Source organism: Dromiciops gliroides, chromosome 3 (genome assembly GCF_019393635.1).
Source record: "Dromiciops gliroides isolate mDroGli1 chromosome 3, mDroGli1.pri, whole genome shotgun sequence".
In the NCBI taxonomy this organism is placed as follows: Eukaryota; Metazoa; Chordata; class Mammalia; order Microbiotheria; family Microbiotheriidae; genus Dromiciops; species Dromiciops gliroides.
Window position 1 is genome coordinate 659,230,665 of NC_057863.1, and position 26,518 is coordinate 659,257,182.

General features: G+C 40.9%; 2 protein-coding genes across 2 annotated transcripts in view; both read left to right on the forward strand.

Annotated features, from left to right (window-relative positions):
- The window catches only part of LOC122748371 (zinc finger protein 850-like), a gene marked incomplete at its 3' end in the record, with an annotated part of 465,756 nt that extends 448,522 nt beyond the window's left edge, over positions 1–17,234 (forward strand). The window contains 3 exon segments of the mRNA XM_043994017.1: positions 11,609–11,735; positions 13,023–13,118; positions 15,562–17,234. Of these exon segments, the coding sequence (XP_043849952.1) occupies positions 11,609–11,735; positions 13,023–13,118; positions 15,562–17,234 (1,896 nt within the window).
- LOC122746607 (zinc finger protein 3-like) lies at positions 17,177–18,091 on the forward strand. The gene has a single exon (XM_043992351.1). The coding sequence runs from the start codon at positions 17,320–17,322 to the stop codon at positions 17,938–17,940; it is 621 nt and encodes a 206-aa protein (XP_043848286.1). The 5' UTR covers positions 17,177–17,319; the 3' UTR covers positions 17,941–18,091.
- Positions 18,092–26,518: the final 8,427 nt, after the last annotated feature.

The following is a 26,518-nucleotide window of genomic DNA, read 5'->3' on the forward strand; positions in this document are numbered from 1 at the left end:
CTAGCTAAGATTTACTGATAAATTCAGCAAGAGTTTATGCTTTTAAGTATTTATTAAAGTATATTAGATGTTAGTGAAGAGAGAGAGGGTGAGAACAGATCTCTTATAGAATGGAAAACCCCAGCTTAGATCTGTGTGGCATTGACAGAGAGAAAACCTCACCTTTTCTCTGTCCACCACCACACCAAAGTCCCAGAGAAAAAGAGGCCCATCCTGCAAACCAGCCTCACCTTCCTACTTCCTGTCTCCCTCCCTGAAAGGGGAGGTCCTTCAAGATGATTGGTTGAGGGTGGTCTCCTGTTGATGTTGTTCACAGCTTCTGAGAACAACACCCCACTCAGGGCCAGCCAGGTGTGGTCTTGATTTAATCACCTTTAAGTAGGCTTTTAGTCAGTCTCTCAGTCTCACCCAATCCAATCAATTCCAAACCCATCTTCAGGTGGGGCCCCTGGGTGTCTGCCAAATCCCATTATTTTATCACACTACCAAAAATAAACTCAGGAACTAAAGGTACATAGTTATAAAACTGTTTTATAAAAATAAAGTCAGATTTCAGTAATTCAGGAAATCCACTGTCCAATTCAGGACTATCCATTGTTTATGGATAGTCAGACTCAATATCATAAAAAAGACAATTTTACCTAATCTATCCAATACCATCTCAACTAAATTACCAAAATATATTGAATTGTGAAAAAAAAATTCATTAGGAAGAACAAAAGATTGAGAATATCAAAGGAACTAATGAAAAATGTAAAGGAAGAAGGGTTAGCAGTACCAGATCTTAAGCTATATTATAAGGCAGTGATGAACAAAACTATCTGGTACTGGCTAAGAAACAGAAAAGTGGATAAACACAACAGCAGATATACAATACACAGGAGCACATAATTATAGTGACCTTACATTTGACAAATGTAAAGATATAAGCTTTTGGGGTAAGAATTCATTTTTGGTAAACATTGTTGCGATGTGTAGAGAGCAGTCTGGCAGAAATTGGGTATAGCCCCATGTCTTACACCATTTACCAAGCCAAGATCAAAATGGATACATGTCTCGATATAGAGAGAGATATTACAAGACAGTTACAAAAACATGGAACATATGACCTGTCAGACTTGTGGACAGGAGAAGATTTTATTAATAAAGAAATGGTAGAGAGCATTGTGAAGTGGAACATGGATGATTTTGATTATTTTAAGTTAAAAAGGTTTTGTACCAAAAAACCCAATGTACCCAAGATTGGGAAGAAAGAAGTAAATTAGGAAAAAATTTTTCATCGTTCATCAGATAAATGTCTCATATCTCACCCATCACAAGAACTTGTCCAGATTTGTAAGAATATGATTCATTGTTCAATTGATCAAAGGATATGTACAGGCAGATTTTCAATGAGGAAATCGAAACTATATATGGTCATATAAATATGTGCCAAATCATTATTGATGAGAGATACAAATTAAAACAACTTTGACATTATCACACATCTATGAGATTGACTAAAATGATAGAAGTGAAAAATGACAATGTTGGAGGGAATGTGGAAAAATTAGGATACCAGTTCACAGTTGTGGAGCTGTGAAATGATCCAACCATTTGCAGAACAGTCTGGAATTATGCTCAAAGAATTATAAAGACGGAGTATACCCATTGACCCATCAACACCACTATTAGGTCTGTTTCTCAAGGTCGTTAGAGAAAAAGGAAAAAAAAAAAGTCAAACCCTTATATGTTCTAAACTATTTGTAGCATGTCTCTGTGTTGTGGCAAAGAACTGGAAGATGAGAGTCTGCCCATCAATTGGAGAATGGCTAAATAAATTGTGGCATCTGATTGTGAAGGAATGTTACCATGCTGTAAGAAATGATGAGCTGGTTGAATCAAATGAGTAAAACCAAGAGAACATTGTACTCAGTACCAGCAGTACTGTTCTAGGAACAACTTTGAGTCATCTGAATATCCTGAATATGCAAATCAAATTTAAAGGACCTATGAAGAAAGATGCTATTCACCTGCAGAGAAAGAAGTGGTAAATTGACATGTATGTACTGTGCTTTTTCTTTTTTTTTTTTGTATAAATATTTTATTATTTTCCAGCTATACTTAGAGATAGTTTCAGCATGTTTTTATAAGATATCTAGTTTCAATTTTTTCTCCCTTCCCTCCTCCCCCCTGCCCAAGACAGTAAGCAATCTAATATAGGTTATGGATGTACAATGATATTAAACATATGTCTGCATTAGTCATATTATGAGAGAAGAATCAGAGCAAAAAGGAAAAACCTCAGAAAAGTAAAACAACAACAACAAAAAGCAATAGAAATAGTCTGGTTCAATCTGCATCTGGATTCCACAATTCTTTTTTTTTCTGGATTTGGAGAACATTTTCCATCATGAGTCCTTTGGAACTATCTTGGACCATTGTGTTGTTGATGCTGTGCACAATGTTTTCCTGGTTCTGCTCATCTCATTCATCATCAGTTCATGCAAGTCCTTCCAGGTTTCTCCGAGATCTACCTGCTCATTGTTTCTTGCAGCAGAATAGTATTCCATTCCATTCATATACCACAACTTGTTCAGCCATTCCCCAATTGATGGGCAGTCCCTTGATTTCCAGTTTTTTGCCACCACAAAAAGAGCAGCTATAAATATTTTTGTACATGTGCGTCCTTTTCCCTTTTCCATGATCTCCCTGGGAAAAAGACCCAATAGTGGTGTTGCTGGATGCAAGGGTATGCACAGCTTTATAGCTCTTTGGTCATAGTTCTGTGGTAAAAATTATTTGTAGTAAAAAATTATTGGAGTTTTAGCTGACTCATTTGGGAGGGGCCTCACCTGGCCCACCCTAAAGTTATATATGCTACTGAGGTCAGAAGGAGAACTCTCCATAGGCAGTTTTTGAAGGATCTTCCCTTTTGGGGAGGAAGATTGAACGCTCCCTGAGGGGAGGCAGAGGTTCTTCCTGAACACTAGCTTGCTCGAGCGCTCACTCGCTCTTTCTCTCTCTCTGTCCTCTGCCCTTTCTGGTGGTGAGAGCAACTGTAGACTTTCCAGGTTTTGGTGAGTGAACACAAAAAACCCTAAATTCCTTTGAATTAGCTTAATTGGAAATGATCTGGGGATTGCATAGGGTAAGTTTAGAGTTAAGAGAATTTATCTGTATTTCTTTTTCCTATTTCCTTGTCTTTGATTTTTATTAGTTTCACCTGTGTGGTTTAATTAATTCCCCAGTAATAAAATCTGATCCTTCTGTGAAAAGAAGCTGTAAAGGGTCCTTTCTTATTGGCCTGGGAGAAACATCTAAAAGGGAAATTCAGAGGGGAGGGATCCCTCATTCTTTCTGGGACCCCAGTGTTTGGTAAGTCACCCAATTAACACTCCATATATTAAAATTCGTCCCTCACAGTTCCAAACTTCTCTACAGAATAGTTGGATCAGTTCACAGCTCCACCAAGAATACGTTAGCCTTCCAATTTTTCCACAACTTCTCCAACATTTATTATTTCCCTTTATTTGCCATATTTGCCAACCTGATAGGTGTCAAGTGGTAACTCAGAGTTGTTGTAATTTGCATTTCTCTAATCAATAGTGACTTAGAGCATTTTTTTTCCCACAAATGCTAAGACAACAGTTTTATTGTAAGTCAACCAACATTTTACAAACCACCTTCTGACATCAATGATAGCCAAATATGTCCTGCCTTCCCTCCATGTTGTGACTCTCCCAGAGAAAGGTGTTTCAGTGTAGCCAAGACTCAGAGGCATCTATATTGAGCTTCCTTTGTCTCTCCTTATTTTTGCTTTTTTTTTCCTTTTTCTATTTTTTTATTGAATAGAATTCTATTTTCCAAAATATATGTAAAAACAAATTTTAACATCAATTAAAAAAAATTTGTGTTCTAACTTCTCTTCCTCCTCCATTCCCACCCCTCACCCACTAGAACTCAAGCATTTCAAAATAAGTTATACATGAGTGGTCATGGAAAACATTCCCACATTAGCTAGGTTGTGAGAGAAAACAGTCAAAAAACCCCCAAAAGTTCAGAGTGAGGAATTGTCAAAGAGGAAAAAAAAAAATTTTTAAGTGTGTTTCCAGGGCCAGCTAGGTGGTAGAGTGGACAGAGCACCGGCCCTGGAATCAGGAGTGCTCAAATCCGGCCTCAGACACTCAATACCCACCAGTTGTGTGACCCTGGGCAAGTCACTCAACCCCAATTGCCTCACTGAAAAAAAAAAAAAAGAAAGAAAAAAATGTGTTTCCGTCTATTTTCAGATACTATCACTTCCTGCAGATGGGTTGCCATTTTCATAAGTCCTTCAGGGTTATATTGGATCATTGCCTTGCTGAAAATAACCACATGCTTCCCAGCAGATCATCTTACACTATTGCTGTTATTTTGTATACAGGACATTTCACTCTGCTTCAGTTCATGTAGGTCTTTCCAGGTTTTTCTGATAGTATCCTGTTCATCATAACCTAAATAAAGTACCTTAAACTTGACAAAGAATTTTCTTCATATTAGCCCAGCAAAGTAGGTACCATACATTTTGCCATTATATTCGATCATCATAACTATTTCCCTCCATCCTATTCCCTTCCCATGATATTTACTCTATTTTCTATCTTCTTTTAACCTATTCATCCTCAAAAGTGTTTTACTTCTGACTGTCCCCTCCCCTACTCTTCACTCCCTTTGTTTTCACCCTTCCTTCCTTATCCTCTTCCCCTCATACTTTCCTGTAGGGTTAAATAGATTACTCCTCCCAACTGGGTGTGAATGTTATTCCCTCCATGAGCCAACTCTGATGCGTTTATGGTCTTTCAGCTAATTCTGTGTTCCAAATTTTCTTCCTCCCTCTCTCCTCAACCCTCCCTATAAAATCAAGCAATTCAATATGTCATACTTGTGCAGTTATGCAGAACATCTTTACCTTCTTCATAAGTATTTTGCTTTTTACTGCTCTATCCCCCAATCTGCCCTTCCCTCCTTCCCCTCGCCCCCACCCCCTTATCTCCCTCCCCTCCCTCAGGGCAAAAATATATTACTATACCCACTTGAGTATGTATGTTAGTCCTTCTTTGAGTCAATTCTGATGATATTAAGGTTCACTCACTCCCCAATTCCTTCCCCCTCTTCCCCTCCCCTCCATAAGCTTTTTTCTTGTTTCCTTCATGTGAACAGCCTCTCCCCAGACCATCTCTCCCCTTCCCCCTCCCCCAGTCTATTTCTCCTACACTCCAACCCTATTTTAAGGATGTTATTATGGGTTAGCTAGGTGGCACAGTGGACAATGAACCAGCCCTGGACCCAGGAGGCCCCAAGCCCAAATCCAGCCCCATACATAAGACACCCCACAAAGAACAAAACATAAATGCTTTACAGATATCATCCCTTCAAATTCAGTTCAGACCTGTGTCCTCTGTTAATTCCTTACTGAGATAGTTATTATGAGTTTGAAGTATTATCTTCCCATGTATGAATATAAACAGTTTGATTTTTTAATATCCCTCATGAAGTCTTTTTCCTGTTTATCTTTTTATGCTTCTCCAGAGTCTTGTATTTGAAAGTCAAATTTTCTATTCAGTTCAGGTCTTTTCATCACAAATGCCTGAAAATCTTCTTTCTCCTTGAAGTTCCATGTTTGCCTCTGAAAAATGATGCTTAGTTTTGCTGGGTACGTGATTTTGGGCTGTAGTCTCAGTTCCTTTGCCCTCTGGAATATTATATTCCATGCCCTCCGGTCCTTTAATGTAGAAGCTGCTAGATCTTGCTTTATCCTTATTGGAGTTCCACAGTATTTGAATTCCTTTTTTCTAGCTGCTTGCAGTATTTTCTCCTTGACCTGGGAGTTCTGGAATTTGGCTATAATATTCATGGAGGTTTTCCTTTTGGGATCTCTTTCAGGAGGTGATCTGTGGATTCTTTTAATTTCTATTTTAGTTAGAATATCAGGGCAATTTTTACTCACAATCTCTTGGAGGATGGTGTCTAAGCTCTTGTTTTGGTCATGGTTTTCAGGTAGTCCAATGATTTTCAAATTATCTCTCCTAGATTTATTTTCCAGGTCAGCTGTTTTTCCAAGGAGATATTTCACATTGCCCTCTATGTTTTCATTCAATTGGATTTGCTTTACTGTGTCTTGGTTTCTCATAAGGTCACTAGCTTCCACTTGTTCAATCCTAATTCTTAGGCAATTATTTTCATCAGACAGTTTTTTAATCTCCTTTTCCATTTGGCTTTTCAAACTGTTGAGTTTTTTCTCATGACTCTCCTGCATTGCTCTCATTTCTCTTTCCTTTCTTTCCTCCCTCTCTCTACATCTTCCTTCTATCTCTCCTACTTTCTCTTCAAAGTCCCTTTTGAGAGCTTCCATGGCCTGAGACCAGTTCATAATTTTCTTGGAAGCTTTGGATGTTGGAGCTTTGACCTTGTTATTATCTTCTTCTTCTGAGGATGTATTGTGGTCTACCTTTCCCCCAAAGAAGTTTTCGATGGTCTTCTGCTTTCTCTGCCTACTCATCCTGGCTTACTGTTTCTTGGCTTTTTTTACTCCTTAAAGTGTAGCGCTGCTTCCCGGACACACCGTTCGTGCTACAGCGTGGCCCAGGGGGTGACTGGGCTTCTTCTCAGCCTGCCTGGCTTGTGAGTAATCACAGCCGCTTTCTCTTTGACCCAGAAACAGAAGTCTGATTGAACTCTGATTCTCTATGGCCAGAAGCTTGGTGTGCCTGTGCCTCTCCAACACTGGGCCACCACCACTGGATTCAGCCCACTGGTGTAGACCCAAGGCTTATTGCCCCAACTCCAGCAGAGAATGCCTCCACTTCACCCTGGCCTACCACCGAACCCCCTCACCAGTCCGTGATCGGAGCCTCAGAAGCTGCTGGTGCTGAAGACTCTGACATGTGCTGGAAGCAATGTCCCTGGCTGGGTCCGGACCCTGTGCTGAGCTGTTCAGCCTGATCAGTAGGTGATCAGAATTGCCCTCTTTTGCGGAGAAACAGTCTCACTCTGTTCTTATGTGCATTAGGCTGCTCTGGGTTTTGATTTTTTACTGCATTATTTGGGTGTGAATGGACGGGTTTATCTGGAGCTTGTGGGAGTCACAGCTTCTCCTCCGCCATCTTGGCTCTGCCTAGAGCATTTTTTAATATGGCAATATGTAACTTTGATTTCTTCATCAGAAAACTGCCTGTTCATATCCTTTGACCATTTCTCAATTGAGGAATGACTTGGATTCTTATAAATTTGATTTAGTTCCCTATATATTTTAGAGATGAGGCCTTTATCAGAAGTACTGGCTATAAAAATTGTTTCCCAGCTTTCTGCCTCCCTTCTAATTTTGGATGCATTGCTTCTGTTTGTGCAAAACCTTTTTAATTTAATGTAGTCAAAATCATCCATTTTGCATTTCATAATATTATCTATCTTGTTTGGTCATAAACTGTTCTCCTTGCCAAAGATCTGAGAGGTAAACTATTCCTTCCTCTCCTAATTTACCTATGGTATCACCTTTTCTGTCTAAGTCATGTACCCATTTTGACCTTATTTTAAGATGTAAAATTTTGGTCTATGCCTAGTTTCTGCCATACTCTCTTCCAGTTTTCCCAGCAGTTTTTCTCACGTACTGAGTTCCTATCCCAGAAGCTGGGGTCTTTGGGTTTTTGAAACAGTCATTTACTACTGTGTCTCCTGTGCCTAACCTATTCCATTGATCCTCCACCCTCTTTCTTAGCTAGTACCAAATAGTTTTGATGACTGCTGCTTTATAATACAGCTTCAAATTTGGTACAGCTAGCCCACCTTCCTGGGCATTTTTTTTTAAATTAGTTCCCTTGATATTCTTGACCTTTTCTTTTTCTAGATGAATTTTATTATTTTTTCTAGCTCTATAAAATAATTTTTAGGTAGTCTAATTGGTATGGCACTGAATAGTAAATTAATTTAGATAGAATTGTCATATTTATTATATTAGCTCGGCCTATCCGTGAGCAATTGAAATTTTTCCAATTATTTAGATCACATTTGTTTTGAGTGAAAAGTGTTTTGTAATTGTGTTCATAGAGTTCCTGGGTTTCTGTTGGCAAGTAGACTCCCAAGTATTTTATATTGTCTACCAATACTTTAAATGGAATTTCTCTTTTTATCTCTTCCTTGTGGACTTTGTTGGTCATGTATAGAAATGCTGATGATTTATGTGGATTTATTTTATATCCTGCTACATTACTGAAGTTGTTAATTGTTTCAAGTAATTTTTGAGTTGATTCTCTAGGGTTCTCTAAGTATACCATCATATCATCTGCAAAGAGTGATAGTTTTGTTTCCTCCTTGCCTATTCTAATTCCTTTAATTCCTTTTTCTTCTCTGATTGCTAAAGCTAACATTTCTAGTACAATATTAAATAATAGAGGTGATTATGGACATCCCTGTCTCACCCCAATCTTATTGGGAAGGCCTCTAATTTATCTCCATTACATAGAATCCTTGCTGATGGTTTTAGCTACGTAAAACCATAATGATAAAAATAGTTTGTTTGCAGATGACTATGCATTTAAAATAGCGGTCAATTCTCTATTGCTTATTTTGGCCTAAAAATTAATGCTAAGAAACCACAGGTGCTTCATCAGCCAGCACCAACCCATGCATACCTGGAACCATCAGTTCCAGCAAGTGGAGAAGATTTAAATAATGTAGATATGTTCACTTCCCTTGGCTGTCTACTTTTCAGGGATGTCCACATTGATTATGTGGTTGACTCATGCATTCCCAGAGCTACCTCAGTATTTCGAAAGTTCTGAAGAAAATTGTAGGGCACAAGAAGTATTAGACTGAATACCAAATTGAAGGTCTGGACCTGTGGTAGAGCATTCTGAGGGTGTACTGGTCTGATCAGCCAGTCAGCCATTCTAGCATGATTGTAATAGTAATGTCAGTTTTTTCCTCTTTGAGAACAAAGGACAACAGGGACTATACTACTTGTGAGAGAGATAGCTGCAATTAATAGAATAATGGCCACTGCAGTGAGCTTAAATTCTCATAGAACAGACAAGAAGTACTGACAAACACAGGTACAGCATCAATAGGATTGGATAAATTCAGATAAATACAATGGTACTCAATAGAAAGTAATTTGAAGGAGAGGCTCCCAGTGGTTGGAGATGTCAGGCAAGGCTTTATGTAGAAAATGTGTTTTCAAGGGACAGAGTGACTGCAACATGGAGTAAAAGAGGCAGAAAGGCAAGGAGAAAGAGCAGAGCCCAGAAAGAGAGAAGGCCAATGTGTCTGGGTTGCAAAGGCAAAAGGGTGAGTAATGAGTGTGTTATAAAGCTGAAAGAGAGGTTGGGACCAGGTTGTATGTGGCATTGAAGCTAAAGGGAGGGGTTGCAATATGATCCCAGAGCCACTGAAATTATCTGAGTAGCAGTTACATGGTCAGCTCCATGCTAAGGAAAAGAAGTTTGGCAATAGTGAAGAGTATTGTCCACAGTGCTGAGAGACAAAAGTTAAGGCCACCACTTAAGAGGCTGTGGGAGGAGGGGCAGCTAGGTATCGCAGTGGATAGAGCCCCAGCCCTGGATTCAGGAAGACCTGAGTTCAAATCTAGCCTCAGACACTTAACACATACTAGCTGTGTGACCCTGTGCAAGTCACTTAACCCCAATTGCCTCACCCAAAAGAAAAAAAAAGAGGCTGTGGGAGGAAGGAAATGGAGGAGGATCAACATTATCATGGAGTTTACTATGTGCCAGGCATGGTGTGAAGTTCTTTACAAAGAACATCTCATTTGATCCTCAGCAGAACCCTGGCAGGAAGGATCTCGTCCTTTTGCAGCTAAAGAAGGTGAAGGAAATAAAAATCAAATTTGCAAAGATTTGACAAATCACATCTTTTGAGGAAAAAATTAAAATGGCAAAAAAGTGAAGATGTTTTCATCTCTGTTGAAAAGAATTGCTCCATACAATGATCCACAACAATCCCAAAGGGACTAATGATAAAGCTTACTATCCGCCTCCAGAGAAGCTAATTGAATCATGTTGATTGGACAGAGACTGAAGGAGGCAATTTTTCACTTTCTTTCATTTTTCTTTTCTTCAAGTTTTCTGATACAAAATGACTGTTTATCCTGGCTCTTGGTGCCAAATATTCTAAAGTTTTAGGGGTAAGTTGTGATAATTTCTTTTTCTTAAATAAACTGTTGGGGCAGCTAGGTGGCGTAGTGGATAGAGCACCGTCCCTGAGGTCAAGGAGAACCTGAGTTCAAATCCAGCCTCAGCCAGCCTCGGACACTTAACACTTACTAGCTGTGTAATCCTGGGCAAGTCACTTAACCCCAATTGCCTCACCCCCTAAAAATTAATAATTAATAAATAAATAAATAAATGTCAATGTCTTATGGATTAGCTTGATCTCCAACCACAGTCAATAAAAAATTATTTAAAAATGTAATATTTTAAAAATAAATGAATGAGTTCTCCTTTCCCCATTTTAATTACTCTTGTTTTTATGTAACTAAATATTAAAATGAATGAATATATTCCATTAACTAATGAAAGTAATCATAATGCAAAGACATAAAATTTATTTTGGCAATGACACATCATACCCGATGTTATCTGAAGCCCTCAGTATTACCATAGATAACTTTTCTTCACTTTTCTAGAAAGAGATTCTCATAACTTTTATTTCAGGGCAGATTGTAAGCAATTTTTCTTTCTTTTTTTTTTTGAGGGGCAGTAAGGGTTAAGTTACTTGACCACGGTGACACAGCTGGTAAGTGTCAAGTGTCTGAGGCTGGATTTGAACTCAAGTTCTCCTGAATCCAGGGCCAGTGCTTTATCCACTGAGACACCTAGCTCTCCCTTTAAGGAATATTTCTTTTTTGGGGGGTGGAGGAGGGGGGGAGTCAATGAGAGTTAAGTGACTTGCCCAGGGTCACACAGCTAGTAAGTGTCAAGTGTCTGAGGCTGGATTTTAACTCATGCCTTCCTGAATCCTGGGCTGGTGTTTTATCCCCTGCAATACCTAGCTCTCCCTGTAAGCAGTATTTCTTAAAAATGCTCTTCATGCTTTTATCTAAGTAGGAATTTATTTCAGCCTTTTAGGAAATTAACTAAATTTGTTTTCTTTATTCTCTTCTCAGTAATTACTGGTGTTTTTTTTTTTACCCCCTCAGAGTATACAGTATTTGCCATCTTCTCATAAATTCTTTATAAAATTTCCTTAACATATCCCTTATGACATGTAACATATCCTTTTGGGTGAGGAGGGATTTCATATTACTTTGCTTTCTTCTCCATAGTCTCTGATACTTCACTCACAGAGCACCTAACTTCTCCCTGCTCCTATGGGGAGAAACATTTCATAGTAAGACCTTTATTCAAGTTTTACCAGTCTAACATGATTCTCCAAATATAAAATATTTTTCTCAGTATTCTATTGGGCTCTTATTGGATATGGTTTCAAGTGTTATTGCTGGCTCTCATAAATATATGAGCTTTGGGCAAATGCCTTCTGTGCTTCAGTTACTTCCTATAAGTTGATGAGGGCTGGATTAAGTGAATTCTGAAGTCTTTTTCAGCTCTAAATCATGTGATTTTTGATGGCTTAGGAGTTGGTGACCTTTAAGGATGTGGCTGTCCATTTCACCCAGGAGGAGTGGCGCCTCTTGGATCATTCTCAGAGAGAGCTGTACAAGGAGGTCATGCTGGAGAATGTCCAGAACCTGCTCTCTGTGGGTAAGAACTGTGGGGGCCAAATTTAATATAGGGAGAGTTAATCGAATGGCTCACTGTAATATTGGGGTCCTGGAAATAATGAGGGACCTCTAGGTTCAAAGCTCCCTCCCCTACGAACTGCCTTTTTAGATATTTCTCCCAGGCAAATAAGAAAGAAGCCTAACAGCCTCTTTTCCAGAAGTGAACCAAGTCTTATTAAAGGGAATAAAATAAACAGCAAAGGTAAAATTAATAGAATCAAAGACAAGGGAATAGGGAAAGAGAAATATGGATAATCCTCCTAATTCTAACCCAAGTCTATACAATCCCCAAACTCTCTTCCAGTTCATCTTATTCAAAAGAGCAGGGTTCGTATGTTAACTCACCCCCTGGGGCTCATTGCTTCAGTGGTACAAACAGCTTACAGCCAGGGCACAAAGGACTTGTCTGCTGCTGCTGCTCACACCAACGTGACTCTGGAAGAGAGCCAGCTCCCCTCAGGGAGCATTTCATCTTCCTCCCCCAGAAGGGGAGGTCCTTCAAAACTGCCTCTGGAGAGTGGTTTCTCCTGCTGACCTCAGCAGCACAGGGCACTCAGGGCAGGCCAGGTGTGGCCCCTCCCAATGAGTCAGCCAAATTTCAGTAATCTCACCACAGGACCTTTGCCTCTGGTGACTCTGAGCTGCTGACATGGCAGCTCCCTGCTCCTCATCCTGCCAGGCCTAGCAAGTCTATCCTGATGCTTCCTGGTTTGTTCCCTCAAATTCCAGTCCAGATGTTGGGAAAGGAAGGGAATGGAATAAGCATTCATACATACCTGCTTTATATCTAGCACTGGGCAGAATGTATTATCCTCATTGTCGTTTGATCTTCACAACATCCCTATGAGTTGGGTAGTATTATCATCCCCATTTCATAGGTGAGGTAACAGGCAAACAGGTTACACAACTTGTCCAGGGGGACACAGGTACCATGTGTCTGACACTGGTTTGAAATGGTCTTAGTGACTCTAGGCCCTGGGCTGTTACCACTGCACTACCACAGCCTCCAATTTCTAGATGATTGAAGCTAGACAGTGTTCCCATCTTTCTAGGAAAGAGGTGAATAAAGGGGAAGTTTTCTGATACCAAATGGCCTGTGTGATCTCAGGCTGCCTCCAAAGATCCCAGCAATCAATACCTTGGGAACTGTCCTTGAGACATCCTGGGAACCATCCTGTCCTATTTGCTTGCACGTCTTCTTTCCCTAAAGAGGACTAAATTGTACATTTCTCTCTATTCTCTTCCCTTCCTTATTCTACATTCCTAGGATTTCCAGTTTCTAGAGAAGATTTGAGCTCTCCTTTCCAGGAAGGAGAATCACCAGGGATGGTAGAGCTCAAAGGTCTGAGGAACTCCTGGCAAGGTGAGTGACACAAATCATGTATGAGGGCTGTTATCATAAGAGGTCTCCTAAGTGTTGTGGTGCAGGGAGTGCTAGACTTGTGAGCAGGAATGTCTTACTTGGAATTGACTTTGAGACACATTTCAGCATTGGGATCCTGTGCAAGTGACTGAAGCTTAGAGCCCCAATTTCCTAATACAGGGGAGCAAGTCAAACTCCTTGGCCTTTCAGTTTCCTTTGTGGCATTTAAAATTAAATGGGAGTGAGCTATTTCTGTCCCAAGTTGTAGGGAAACTTAGCTGGAGTTTCTAATATATTGCTACTCAGAAATTAGAGCCTATAGCACCGGTTTTGGGCATTAAGTATTTATTAAAGCATATTAAATATCAGTAAAGATAGAGCATATGGCCCTAAAAGTTCAGAGGGGAGACTGATAGTGAGCCATGTGGCTTCTTGCTCAGAGTCCCAAGGCCAAGAAAGAGAGTCCATGGGAGTAAGCTCTTTGAGATCAGGAGGAGAGGCAGCCCTTATACCCTGCTTCAAGCTAATTGGCCAGCATCATTCAAATCTCTTGGTTCATTGGACTTGAGGGTGGTCTGGAGCAGTATGTGCTGATGTCAGAGCCCAGAGGACAGACCCTCTGGGGGGTTGGGGGGGCAAGGCTTTTCAGGTAGGTGTGGATTTAACTTCTGGTGTCTGTATTCACAGTCCAAGGTACAACTACATTTTCTCTGAAATTCTCCTGACTCTGGGCTGGCCTTAAGAAAGGGCAGGCAAGGCTCTCTGGGTCCCCTGTAACCCCATTATTTTCTCACATCTTATAGTTTTAAAATTTTGATGGTATGAGAAGTCATAATTTTGAACTTTAGAGCATTGATGTCTCCTGAAAGCATCTCAAATGGGCTGAGGGTGTCCATTCTGAATTGTTTCCTAGTTTTTATTTGAGTCATAAACATTTATTAAGTACCTACTACGTTCCAGACACTGCTAAACACTAGGAACACAAAGAATGGCAAAAGATAAGCCTTGCTCTCAAGGAGTTCAGTCTAATGGGGAATACAACATGTAAACAAGGATCTACCAACCCAATGCTTTTCTCCTTAATAATGTCAAAATATGCTGCCTAGGCTCTTTTTTTTTGTCATGTTCCTCAGGTAGTCTAATTATTCTTTTTTTGTGAGGCAGTTGTGGTTAATTGACTTGCCCAGGGTCACACAGCTAATAAGTGTTAAGTGTCTGATGCTTAATTTGAACTCAGGTCCTCCTAACTCCAGGGCCTGTGCTCTATCTGCTTCGACACCTAGCTGCCCCTTAGTCTAGTTATTCTTAAGTTGTTCCTCCTGGATATATTTTTCAGGTTTGTTGTTTTTCTGAAAAGGTATTTTATGTTCTCTTCTACTTTTATATTCTTTTAATTTTGCTTTACATCTTTCTCTTGTCTCACTGAGTCATTAGCTTCCCTATGTCTAATTCTGATTCTTAGGGAATTATTTTCCCCAGTCAGCTTTTGCCTCTTCTTTTCCATTTGTCCAGTTGTATTTCCTAAGACATTATTTTCTTTTTCAACATTATTGACTTTGTCTTTCATAACTCATTTCTTCCAGGAGGGCTTTTTGGTATTGAAACCAATATATTAGAAACCCCAGCTAAGTTTCCCTACAACTTGGGACAGAAATAGGTCACTCCCCTATAATTTTAAATGCCACAAAGGAAACTGAAAGGCCAAGGAGTTTGACTTGCTCTCCTGTATGAGGAAATTGGGGCTGTAAGGTTCAGTTACTTGCACAGGATGCCATCTCCAATCTTGCTGCCCATCAGAGAATCCACAATGGAGAGAAACCTTATGAATGTAATCAGTGTGGAAAGACTTTCACACTGAGTTCCAGTCTTGCTGCACATCAGAGCCATGTTGTCTAAATATTCCTGAATCCTGAGGCTTGGGATCTTTGGGGCCTAGAACTGAGACCAGTTTTAGTGTAAGAAAGTATCCCTCTCTCAATAAACCTATTTTCTTATCCCTTTCTTTGGGTAACACTGCAGCTTTGAAATTTTAACTACAGTGGTTTTTCCCTTTTGACCTGTTTTTTCTTTAACAACTTGGACGGCGTGGAAATGTACATACATTTTTCCACATGTATAAACTATATTAGATTGCTTGACATTTTGGGAAGGGGGAAGGAAAAGGAGGGAGAGAAAAAAATTGAAACTCAAAATTGTATGGGAAATAAATTTTGAAAGCTACCTTAACATGGAATTGGAAAAAAATGAAAAAACTTACTTTTTCCAAAATAAAAGAAGCCATCTTGCAGGTGTTTCCAATGATTCATTCTGCCTGTTTTAAATAAAAATTCTTTATTTTGGCTTGGGAAATAGAATATGCATAAGTTTACATTATGCCACATGACAAAAGAACATATTTTTAGGTGTATGTATCTTTCTGTTAATACATGATTGTTTTCTTCAGGTGGAGAGACCAGGTTGGTTGTGAAGAAGATGGCTACAAAGTTGAAGATTTCTGTGGAAGAATATGGCCAGCATAGATTTGAGAGTGATGGTGCAAAGGCCTTTGGTTGGAACTCAGATCTTATTAGGCATCAGAAAATTCACAATGGAAAAACGTTTTATAAATGTAATCAGTGTGGAAAGACATACATAGAGAGTTCCAGGCTTGCTGAGCATCAGAGAATCCACACTGGAGAGAAACCTTATGAATGTGATCAGTGTGGAAAGGCTTTCAGAGTGATCTCCAATCTTGCTGCACATCAGAGAATCCACAATGGAGAGAAACCTTATGTATGTAATCAGTGTGGAAAGACTTTCACACTGAGTTCCAGTCTTGCTACACATCAGAGAATCCACACTGGAGAGAAACCTTTTGAATGTAATCAGTGCGGAAAGGCTTTTACACAGAGATCCAATCTTGCTGCGCATCAGAGAATCCACACTGGAGAGAAACCTTATGAATGTAATCAGTGTGGAAAGGCTTTCACACAGAGATCCCATCTTGCTGCACATCAGAAAATCCACACTGGAGAGAAACCTTATGAATGTAATCAGTGCGGAAAGGCTTTTCCAGAGAGCTCCAGTCTTGCTGCGCATCAGAGAATCCACACTGGAGAGAAACCTTATGAATGTAATGAGTGTGGGAAGGCTTTCACAGGGAGCTCCAATCTTGCTGCTCATCAGAAAGTCCACACTGGAGAGAAACCATATGATTGTAATCAGTGTGGAAAATCTTTCACATGGAGCTCCATTCTTGTTGCACATCAGAGAATCCACACTGGAGAGAAACCTTATGAATGTCATCAGTGTGGAAAGGCATTCACACAGAAATCCCATCTTGCTAAGCATCAGAAAATCCACACAGGAGAGAAACTTTATGAATGTCATCAGTGTGGAAAGGCTTTCAAGGAGAGATCCAATCTTGCTGCACATCAGAGAATCCACCCTGCAGAGAAACCTTATGAATGTAATCTATGTGGAAAGGCTTTCACACGAATCTCTAATCTTGCTGCACATCATAGAATCCACACTGGAGAGAAACCTTATGAATGTAATCAGTGTGGAAAGGCTTTCAAAGTGAGCTCCAATCTTGCCAAGCATGAGAGAATCCACACTGGAGAGAAACCTTATGAATGTCATCAGTGTGGAAAGGCTTTCACACAGAGGTCCAGTCTTGCTCAGCATCAAAGAATCCACACTGGTGAGAAACCTTATGAATGTAATCAGTGTGGAAAGGCTTTCACACGGATCTCTGATCTTGGTGCACATCAGAGAATCCACACTGGAGAGAAATCTTATGTATGTAATAAGTGTGGAAAGGCTTTCACAATGAGATCCAGTCTTGCTAAGCATCATAGAATCCACACTGGAGAGAAACCTTATGAATGTAAACAGTGTGGAAGGGCTTTCACACAGATGTCCCATCTTGCTGCACATCAGAGAATCCACACTGGAGAGAAACCGTATAAATGTAGTCAGTGTGCAAAGGCTTTCACCCGGAGCTCCATTCTTGCTGCACATCAGAAAATCCACACTGGAGAGAAACCTTATGAATGGAATCAGTGTGGATAGGTTTTCACACAGAGCTCCAGTCTTGCTCAGCATTGGAGAATCCACACTGGAGAGAAACCTTATGAATGGAATCAGTGTGGAAAGGCTTTTTTTTTTACTTTTTTTTTTTTTGGAAAGGCTTTTAAAGTGAGCTCCAATCTTGCTAAGCATGAGAGAATCCACACTGGAGAGAAACTGTATGAATGTCATCAGTGTGGAAAGGCTTTCACAGAGAGATCCAATCTTGCTCTATATCAGAATCTACACTGGAGAGAAACCTTATGAATGTTATCAGTGTGGAAAGACTTTCACACGGATCGCTGATCTTGGTGCACATCAGAGAATCCACACTAGAGAGAAATCTTATGTATGTAATAAGTGTGGAAAGGCTTTCACAATGAGATCCAGTCTTGCTAAGCATCAAAGAATCCACACTGGAGTGAAACCTTATGAATGTAATCAGTGTGGAAATGCTTTCACAGAGACATCCCATCTTGTTGCACATCAGAAAATCCACACTGGAGAGAAACCTTATGAATGTTATCAATGTGGAAAGTCTTTCACAGAGGGTTCCAGTCTTGCTCAGCATCAGAAAATCCACACTGGAGAGAAGCCTTATGAATGTAATCAGTGTAGAAAGGATTTCATACAGAGCTCCAGTCTTGCTCAGCATCAGAGAATCCACACTGGAGAGAAACCTTATGAACGTCATCAGTGTGGAAAGGATTTCAAAGTGAGCTGCAGGCTTGCTAAGAATGAGAGAATCCAACACTGGAGAGCAACTTTATGAATGGAATCAGTGTGGAAAGGCTTTCACACAGATATCCCATCTTGCTGCACATCAGAGAATCCACACTGGAGAGAAACCGTATAAATGTAGTCAGTGTGCAAAGGCTTTCACCCGGAGCTCCATTCTTGCTGCACATCAGAAAATCCACACTGGAGAGAAACCTTATGAATGTCATCAGTGTGGAAAGGCCTTCAACCAGAGATCCCATCTTGCTAAGCATCAGAGAATCCACACTGGAGAGAAACCTTATGAATGTAATCAGTGTGGAAAGGCTTTTTTTTTGGAAAGGCTTTTAAAGTGAGCTCCAATCTTGCTAAGCATGAGAGAATCCACATTGGAGAGAAACCGTATGAATGTCATCAGTGTGGAAAGGCTTTCACAGAGAGATCCAATCTTGCTCTATATCAGAGAATCCACACTGGAGAGAAACCTTATGAATGTTATCAGTGTGGAAAGACTTTCACACAAAGGTCCAGTCTTGCTCAGCATCAGAGAATCCACACTGGAGAGAAAACTTATGAATGTCATCAGTGTGGAAAGGCTTTCACATGGATCTCTGATCTTGGTGCACATCAGAGAATCCACACTAGAGAGAAATCTTATGTGTGTAATAAGTGTGGAAAGGCTTTCACAGTGAGATCCAGTCTTGCTAAGCATCAAAGAATCCACACTAGAGTGAAACCTTATGAATGTTATCAATGTGGAAATCTTTCACAGAGGGTTCCAGTCTTGCTCAGCATCAGAAAATCCACACTGGAGAGAAGCCTTATGAATGTAATCAGTGTAGAAAGGAACTCATACAGAGCTCCAGTCTTGCTCAGCATCAGAGAATCCACACTAGAGAGAAACCTTATGAATGTCATCAGTGTGGAAAGGCTTTCAAACAGATATCCCATCTTGCTGCACATCACAGAATCCACTCTGGAGAGAAACCTTATGAATGTAATCAATGTGGAAAGACTTTCACAGAGAGTTCCAGTCTTGCTCAGCATCAGAGAATCCACACTGCAGAGAAAGCTTATGAATGTAATCAATGTGGAAAGGCTTTCAAAGAGAGCTCCCATCTTACTGCACATCAGAGAATCCACACTGGAGAGAAACATTATGATTGTTATCAATGTGGGAAGACTTTCACAGAGAGTTCCAGAAGGGAGAGACAGAAGACATGAGCCTTGGGCAAGGGGTGGGGGCAGAACACAACTCAGAATTGTGAGTTATGGAATCCAGATGGGTTCAGATGATCTTAGTCTAGAGCCCTTTCACTCATTCATTCATTCCTGCAGAGAGGAGGAGCAAAAGCCTCTTCCCATCACTTCTCTTTATGGAGGGCTGAAAATGCCAGTCATCTCTTCATTTGCCCCCAGCTGCTCTACTTGGTTTTGATTCTGCCATCATCATCATGCCCAGGGCCAGGTACCCTCTGGCTCCACTTCACCTGCCTTTAGTTTATTATCTTCTTCCTTCAACTGTAAGTTGCTTAAAGGGCACAATTATCTTTCCTTTTTTTTAATTTGCATCACTAGTGCTTAGCACATTGACACTTTGCATACCCTTGATCAATGTTTATCATATCATATTGTATCATTTCTTGATTCATCCATTCAACAAATATTTATGTATCTGCTATGTGCACAGGACAATGTTAGAGCTGTTGATAAAAAGATAAAAGGGAAAGAAAAACATTGTCTCTGCCCACAAAGAAATTTCAGTCTACTGGGGAGAGAGAGGGGGGAAGTGATACAAAATGTACACAATGAGCAGATTTAAATAAACCATTGTAATGCAGTCATTTCAAGAGAGTGAAAACCCCAAGATCTGGGGGGAGGGTGAGAAGTGCCTATTGTGGTCTGGGTAGGACTTGGCACCCAAGAAGTCCATGGAAGGAAGCTGGCGATGGCAGAATGCAAAAGGGAGCTGGGATGGTAGTGCAAGAAGGGGTCACTGTGTATGAAAATGCCCTGAGGTGGCATCATTTCCAGAGAACCTCAGATGCTATGTGCTCTATCCAGTGTGTGCTAGGAAGCAAACATGTGGTCCTCCCTCCTCCCCTCTCTGGCTTCTACATTCCTGGCCTGGCTGCTCAAGCTTTGATCCTTTTGGGGTCCCTTCAGGGAGCTCAGCCCCAACTCTTTTTGTTATGTAAAATACTGTGAGAAGGGGCAGCTAGGTGGCACAGTGTATACAGTACCAGCCCTGGAGGCAGGAGGGCCTGAGTTCAAATATGGCCTCAGACACTTAACACTTACTAGCTGTGTGACCCTGGGCAAGTCACTTAACCCCAATTGCCTCACCAAATACATATATATACTGTGAGAAAAGCTGTTTCTGTCTAAATTATTGGGGAACTAGGCTGGGGTTTCTAAAATATTCCTACTTATAAATTAGTGGCTATTGCATCCATTTTGGGCAATAAGCATTTATGAATTAATATCACATATCAATAAAGTATTGAGCACGTAGCATTTTCCAAACCTTTTCTATAAGTCACAGGGTTACAGGCCTAAAACAATTATATACCCAGTACATTTTGGCCAAGAGTGACAGGAGAGGGTGTGTGGTGAGTTCAAGAGGGTCCCAGGAAAAAGAGACTGGAGAAAAAGACAGCCAGCTTCCTATCCCCAAGGATTTTTATCCTCTTTTTGGTAGAGGCAGGTCACTACAAATTTATCTAGGATAATTGGTTAGCATTCAGATCCATTGATTGACTTGACCTGGGGCAGGGTAGCAGGGTCCTAGAGATCCAGTTCCAATCTGGTAGGTGGGTTTCTCCCCTAGACAATCAGAAAGATCACTCTGCATTCCTTTAGTTAAGCTGAAGGCTCATCCCAAGTTGGTTTCCAGGAAGGGGTAGAGAACAGCTAACGCTAACATGTCTGGGTTTTTCCTAGAAATTCATTTTTAATATTTTTTGTTTTGCAGGGCAATGAGGGTTGAGTAACTTGCCCAACATCACACAGCTAATAAGTGTCAAGTGTCTGAGACAGAATTTGAACTCAGGTCCTCCTGAATCCAGGGCTGGTACTTTATCCAAAAATTCATTATTAATAATTATTTTCTCACAACTTCCTCCAGCTGGTGTAGGCCTCAGCCAGCATGATCCCTATGGTTAAAAGGACCAGGGTGGCCAGGGCAATTCCTATGAGATTTCCCACACTATAATCATTTTGGATGGAGTCTGAGGAACAGAAGGTCAGAGGCCTTCATTGACATAAGAATGGGACTTTTCTATTTAAAAGCCTTTTAAAATGCCCCATAGCCTTCCCCAGTCCATCCTCCGCACCTGCTCACTGAGAGTTCCAAACCACTCATCAGTCTTCAGCTCTGGACAGTTTGGCATCAGCAAACAAAAGAAGTGGAGACTGACTTTTCTGCCTCTACACCCCTCCCCCAAACATACACACACTCCCATGAGAATGGATCCATCAGCTCTTCCCCAGAGCAGAGATCATCTCTGAGACTGTGACAGAAGGGCATCTGACACCAGCAGGAGAGGTGGAGAGGCAGGTCCAGAAGACACCTGTTGATATGTCAAGTAGATTCTGACAGGTCAGTGCAGATGGATTGTGGGCAGCCCTACAGCTGAACTGGAGAGTAAAAACATGCCTTAGAGTAAAGTTGTCTTAGAAGACATGGGCTGGGTAGCTTCTGGGACAAAGGACAAACGTCTGTGCAAGGGTGGTCAGGGAGGAAAGGGGACAGAGCAGTGACCTCTCAAACTTCTGTGAGATAGGGTCACAAGGGAACCTGGGGAGCTATGATCATTCCTGACTGGGAGAGCTGATTCTGACCCTCTGACATCTGTGAGTCCTGGAGAAGCAGTGGGCCCTGATTTGGCTCAGCCTTCCAGAGGTGAGCAGCACAGAGAGTCACTCTTGAAGATAAACATCCCAAGACTGGGAGGTGGGACAAACCTTAGCCTTTCTCTGTGCCCCACACGTGGTCCTGAGCCCTAAGGTGTCACAGGGCATGGAGATATCTCTGTTTTAGTTAATGTGACCAGATGAGGAGAGGGTTGCGTGAATTTCTGTCTAAGATGATAGAAACAGATGGTCAAAACAAAACAAAATCCAGCAGCCTAATGCACATAAGAACAGAGTGAGACCATTTCTCAGCAAAGGAGGGCAATTTTGATCACCTACTGATAAGGCTGAACAGCTCAGAGTGCGGCCAGGGACCCAGCCAGGGATAGTGTTTCCAGCACCTGTCAGTTTTCAGCACCAGCAGCTTCTGAGGCTCCAATCACAGACTGGTGAGGGGGTTTGGTGGTAGGCCAGGGTGAAGTGGAGGCATTCTCTGCTGGAGTTGGGGCAATAAGCCTTGGGTCTACACCAGTGGGCTGAATCCAGTGGTGGTGGCCCAGTGTTGGAGAGGCACAGGCACACCAAGCTTCTGGCCATAGAGAATCAGAGTTCAATCAGACTTCTGTTTCTGGGTCAAAGAGAAAGCAGGCTGAGAAGAATCCCAGTCACCCCCTGGGTTATGCTGTTGCTTGAACAGTGTGTCATGGATGCAGCACCATACTTTAAGAAGGAGTTAAAAGCCAAGAAATAGTCATCCAGGATGAGTAGACAGAGAAAGCAGAAGACCATCAAAAACTTCTTTGGGGGAAAGGTAGACCACAATACATCCTCAGAAGAAGAAGATAATAACAGGGTCAAAGCTCCAACATCCAAAGCTTCCAAGAAAAATATGAACTGGTCTCAGGCCATGGAAGCTCTCAAAAGGGACTTTGAAGAGAAAGTAGGAGAGATAGAACAAAGATGTAGACAAAGAGAGGAAGGAATGGAAAAAGAAATGAGGGTGATGCAGGAGAGTCATGAGAAAAAAGTCAACAGTTTGAAAAGCCAAATGGAAAAGGAGATTTAAAAACTGTCTAATGAAAATAATTGCCTAAGAATTAGGATTGAACAAATGGAAACTAGTGACCTTATGAGAAACCAAGGCACAGTAAAGCAAATCCAATTGAATGAAAAAATAGACAGGGGTACAGCTAGGTGGTGCAATGGATAGAGCACTGGTCCTGGATTCAGGAGGACCTGAGTTCAAATCTGGCCTCAGATACTTAACAATTACTAGCTGTGTGACTCTAGGCACGTCACTTAACCCCAATTGCCTCACCAAAAAAAAAAAAAAAAAAAAAAAAAAAAAGATCGTAATGTGAAATATCTCCTTGGAAAAACAGCTGACCTGGAAAATAAATCTAGGAGAGATGTGAAAATCATTGAACTACCTGAAAACCTTGACCAAAATGAGTTTACACACCAGCCTCCAAGAGATTGTACAGAAAAAGATGATAGAAACCATCCTGGAATACAACCAGAAACATTCCCATTGAAATGAGGGTAAGCGGGCAGCTAGGTGGTGCAGTGGATAGAGCACCGGCCATAGATTCAGGAGGACCTGAGTTCAAATCCAGCCTCAGACACCTGACACTAGCTGTGTGACCCTGGGCAAGTCACTTAACCCCCACTGCCTCACACACAAAAAGAAAAGAAAAGAAAAGAAATGAGGATAAGGTCAAAAATTTTCTGGGAAGCCTAGAGTTAGGGCAAATGGGTCATTGGAAGTCCACATTGAGAATGAATCCTATCCATACATCATATGTAGCAAATCTGTCCAATGTGGGAACAGCCGTCAGTCAAGGATAGAGGTGAAAGACAAAGCTATGTGGATTGGCTCATGACACCAACTGATTGGGAGTGCCCAGGGCTTCCTGGTTTAGGACACAGTTACTCCCAGTATAGCCGGTGTCCAGTCTTCTTTCAGAAGCCCTCCCCAATGAAGCCAGATCGTAAACTTCCTCATTCTCCAGGACTGTCTGCATGGAAGTAGAACATCCTTCCAGCTCCATTCCCTCCCGTGTTTGTCAACATCTCTCGAATATGTCCCCCCCCCCCTCCACCAGATTTCCCAGGCTGCCTCAGGCTTGAGCCTCTACCCTGGATTTGATGCCTTGGGCAACTTGACAACCAGCCCTGGAAGAGAAGCTCCCTTGGGGACCAAAGAACTTGGGACAGCCCGGAGGGTGGGCCTGGGAAAGGTGACTGAGAAGGAAACACATTTGATGTCCAGAGATTCCTCTGGTCCCTGTGTTGCTTTAACCTCTGGATTCTGAATCACCTCCCTGAGTCACCCCTAGCATTCATTGCAAACTTCCCTGTTTCCCTCCCCAATTATCCCGGGAATGGACATCAGAATTTATCTGGGACAAGGAAGGAAAAGAAGGCAGTGGGAGGTTGGGGACAGGACTCACCCATCTATCTGTGCCCTAATCTTCCTGTCCAGGCAGAGCCCTGGAACAGAAGCTTGGGTTATAGATGGCTCCTCTCCAGCACATACTGGGCCCTTCCCCAGGTCTTGTCAAACACCCTGAACCTCTAATTCTACCTTAATCAGAATACCAAGAAAAAGTCCTTTGACCAGATGATGGGGTCCTGCTCTGCCCAATAAAGTTCTGTCTCCTCCTTATGTTTCCTCTCTATCCCTTAGTATCAGCCAGATAAGAGTCATGTCACAATATTCCTCCCTCCCCAGGCCTAACCCTGGAGACTCACCAATGGAGAGCAGGAAAATGACTGTGGGGCCCATGGTGGGTCTTCAGCTCTGTCCTGGGCTGCCCAGCCTCATCTGTGCAGAGCAGAAAAGGTAGCAGGACTGGAGGCTGGCCCAGGATGTGGTAGCCAGCCCTGTTGCCTTCCACCCCCTAAAAGCCGGCCCCACAATTTCCGCTCTTATAATGATGAAAGAGGGGCCATTGTTGTTCAAGGATTACTTCTGAGGGGATCTGGGTGTTGTATGCTTTAGTGTAGTCTGGTAAGGACCAGAACCCTAATAAAGACCTCATCCTAAGAGGACCATGATTGAGCACAAAGGCCTAATGCTATGGGCCAAGAACAATCAGCCTCAGATCCATGGCTCAGTTAGTTATTTTTTTAAGTCTCTTTTTTTCTCTTTATTTAGAATCTTATTCTCCCCCTGCCCAATTACACATAAAAACCCACAATTTTTAATGTTCATTTTTAAAACTTTGTGTTCAAAATTATTGTCCTCTCTTCCCCACCAAGAACTCAAGCAGTTCAATATAAATTATCCATGTGTATTCATACAAAACATTTCTATATTAATCAGGTTGTGAAAGAAAACAGATCCCAAAAAAAAACAAGAAAAAAAATTTAAATATGGTTCAGTCTTTATGCAGACATCATCAATTCTTTCTCTGGAGATGGATCACATTTTTCCTAATTCCTTCAGAGTTGTCTTGAATCAATGTTGCTGAGAATAGCTAAGTCATTTACATAGCTAAGTCATCTTACATTATTGCTGTTACAGCTCATGTAAATTTTTTCCTGGTTTTTCTGAGAGCATTCTGCATATCATTTCTTATAGCACAATAGTGTTCCATCCTAATCTCAAACTAAATTTATTCAGCCATTACCCAATTGATGGGCATCTCATAAATTTTCAATTCTTTGCAACAGAATAGGGCTGATTTTATAAATATATAAATGTAGTCTACTGTAAAATCCCTGGCCAAAATGATGAGTAGGATGCCATCAGTAAAACCTGGAAAGACCTACATGAACTGATACAACATGAAATGCACTGTATATGAAATAACAGCAATACTGCAAGATGATCTGCTATGAATGACTTGTTTATTTTCAACAATGCAATGATCCACGATAACTCTGAAGGTCTTATGAAAAATGCAGTCCATTTACAGAGAGATAACTGATGGTGTCTGAATACAGATTGAAGCTTACTTTTTTTGTTAATTCCTTTATCTAAATCTTTCTTTTTGTCTGTTTTCTTTCACAACCTGGCTAATGTGGAAATGTTTTGCATGACTGCTCATGTTGAGTTTATATTGCATTGCTTGAGTTCTTGGGGTAGAAGAGAGAATTTGGAACACATAGCTTTTAAAAATTGTCGAAATTTGTATTTATATGTAATTTGGGAAAAATAAAATTCTAAATTAAAAAAGATTTTAAAAAATTCATCAAAATCAACATATTCAGGGGCAGCTAGGTGGCGCAGTGGATAAAGCACTGGCCCTGGATTCAGGAGGATCTGAGTTCAAAGCCAGCCTCAGACACTTGACACTTACTAGCCGTGTGACCCTGGGCAAGTCACTTAACCCTCATTGCCCTGCAAAAACAAACAAACAAACAAACAAACAAACAAATCAACATACACATTGACCATGTGACACTATGTGAATTAACTTACATCCATATACCCCTTTCCCACCTCTTCAATGAATGAAAGGAGGTATGATTTTTCAATTCCTCGTCAAAACTAAATTTGTTCATTTTAATTTCACAAGGTTGATTTTTGTCTTCTTTCCATCTACATTGTTGTACTCATTGCATACATTATTGACTAGTTCTACTTACTTTATTCTGCTTCAGTTCATATAAATCTCATGTTTCTCTGAATTCTTCATATTCATTTATTGTGACAGCAATCTTCTATCCTTTTACAATTTATTTGGCTGTTAAACAATCAGTGTGAACGCTTTTGCTTTTAGCTCTTTGCTACCAAATAAATATTCTGTGCTATGAAAAAAAAAATACAA

What these genes read in the sequence shown, in the direction of transcription:
- LOC122746607 (XM_043992351.1), top strand. Translation starts at nt 17,320, where the DNA reads ATGAGAGAATCCACACTGGAGAGAAACTGTATGAATGTCATCAGTGTG.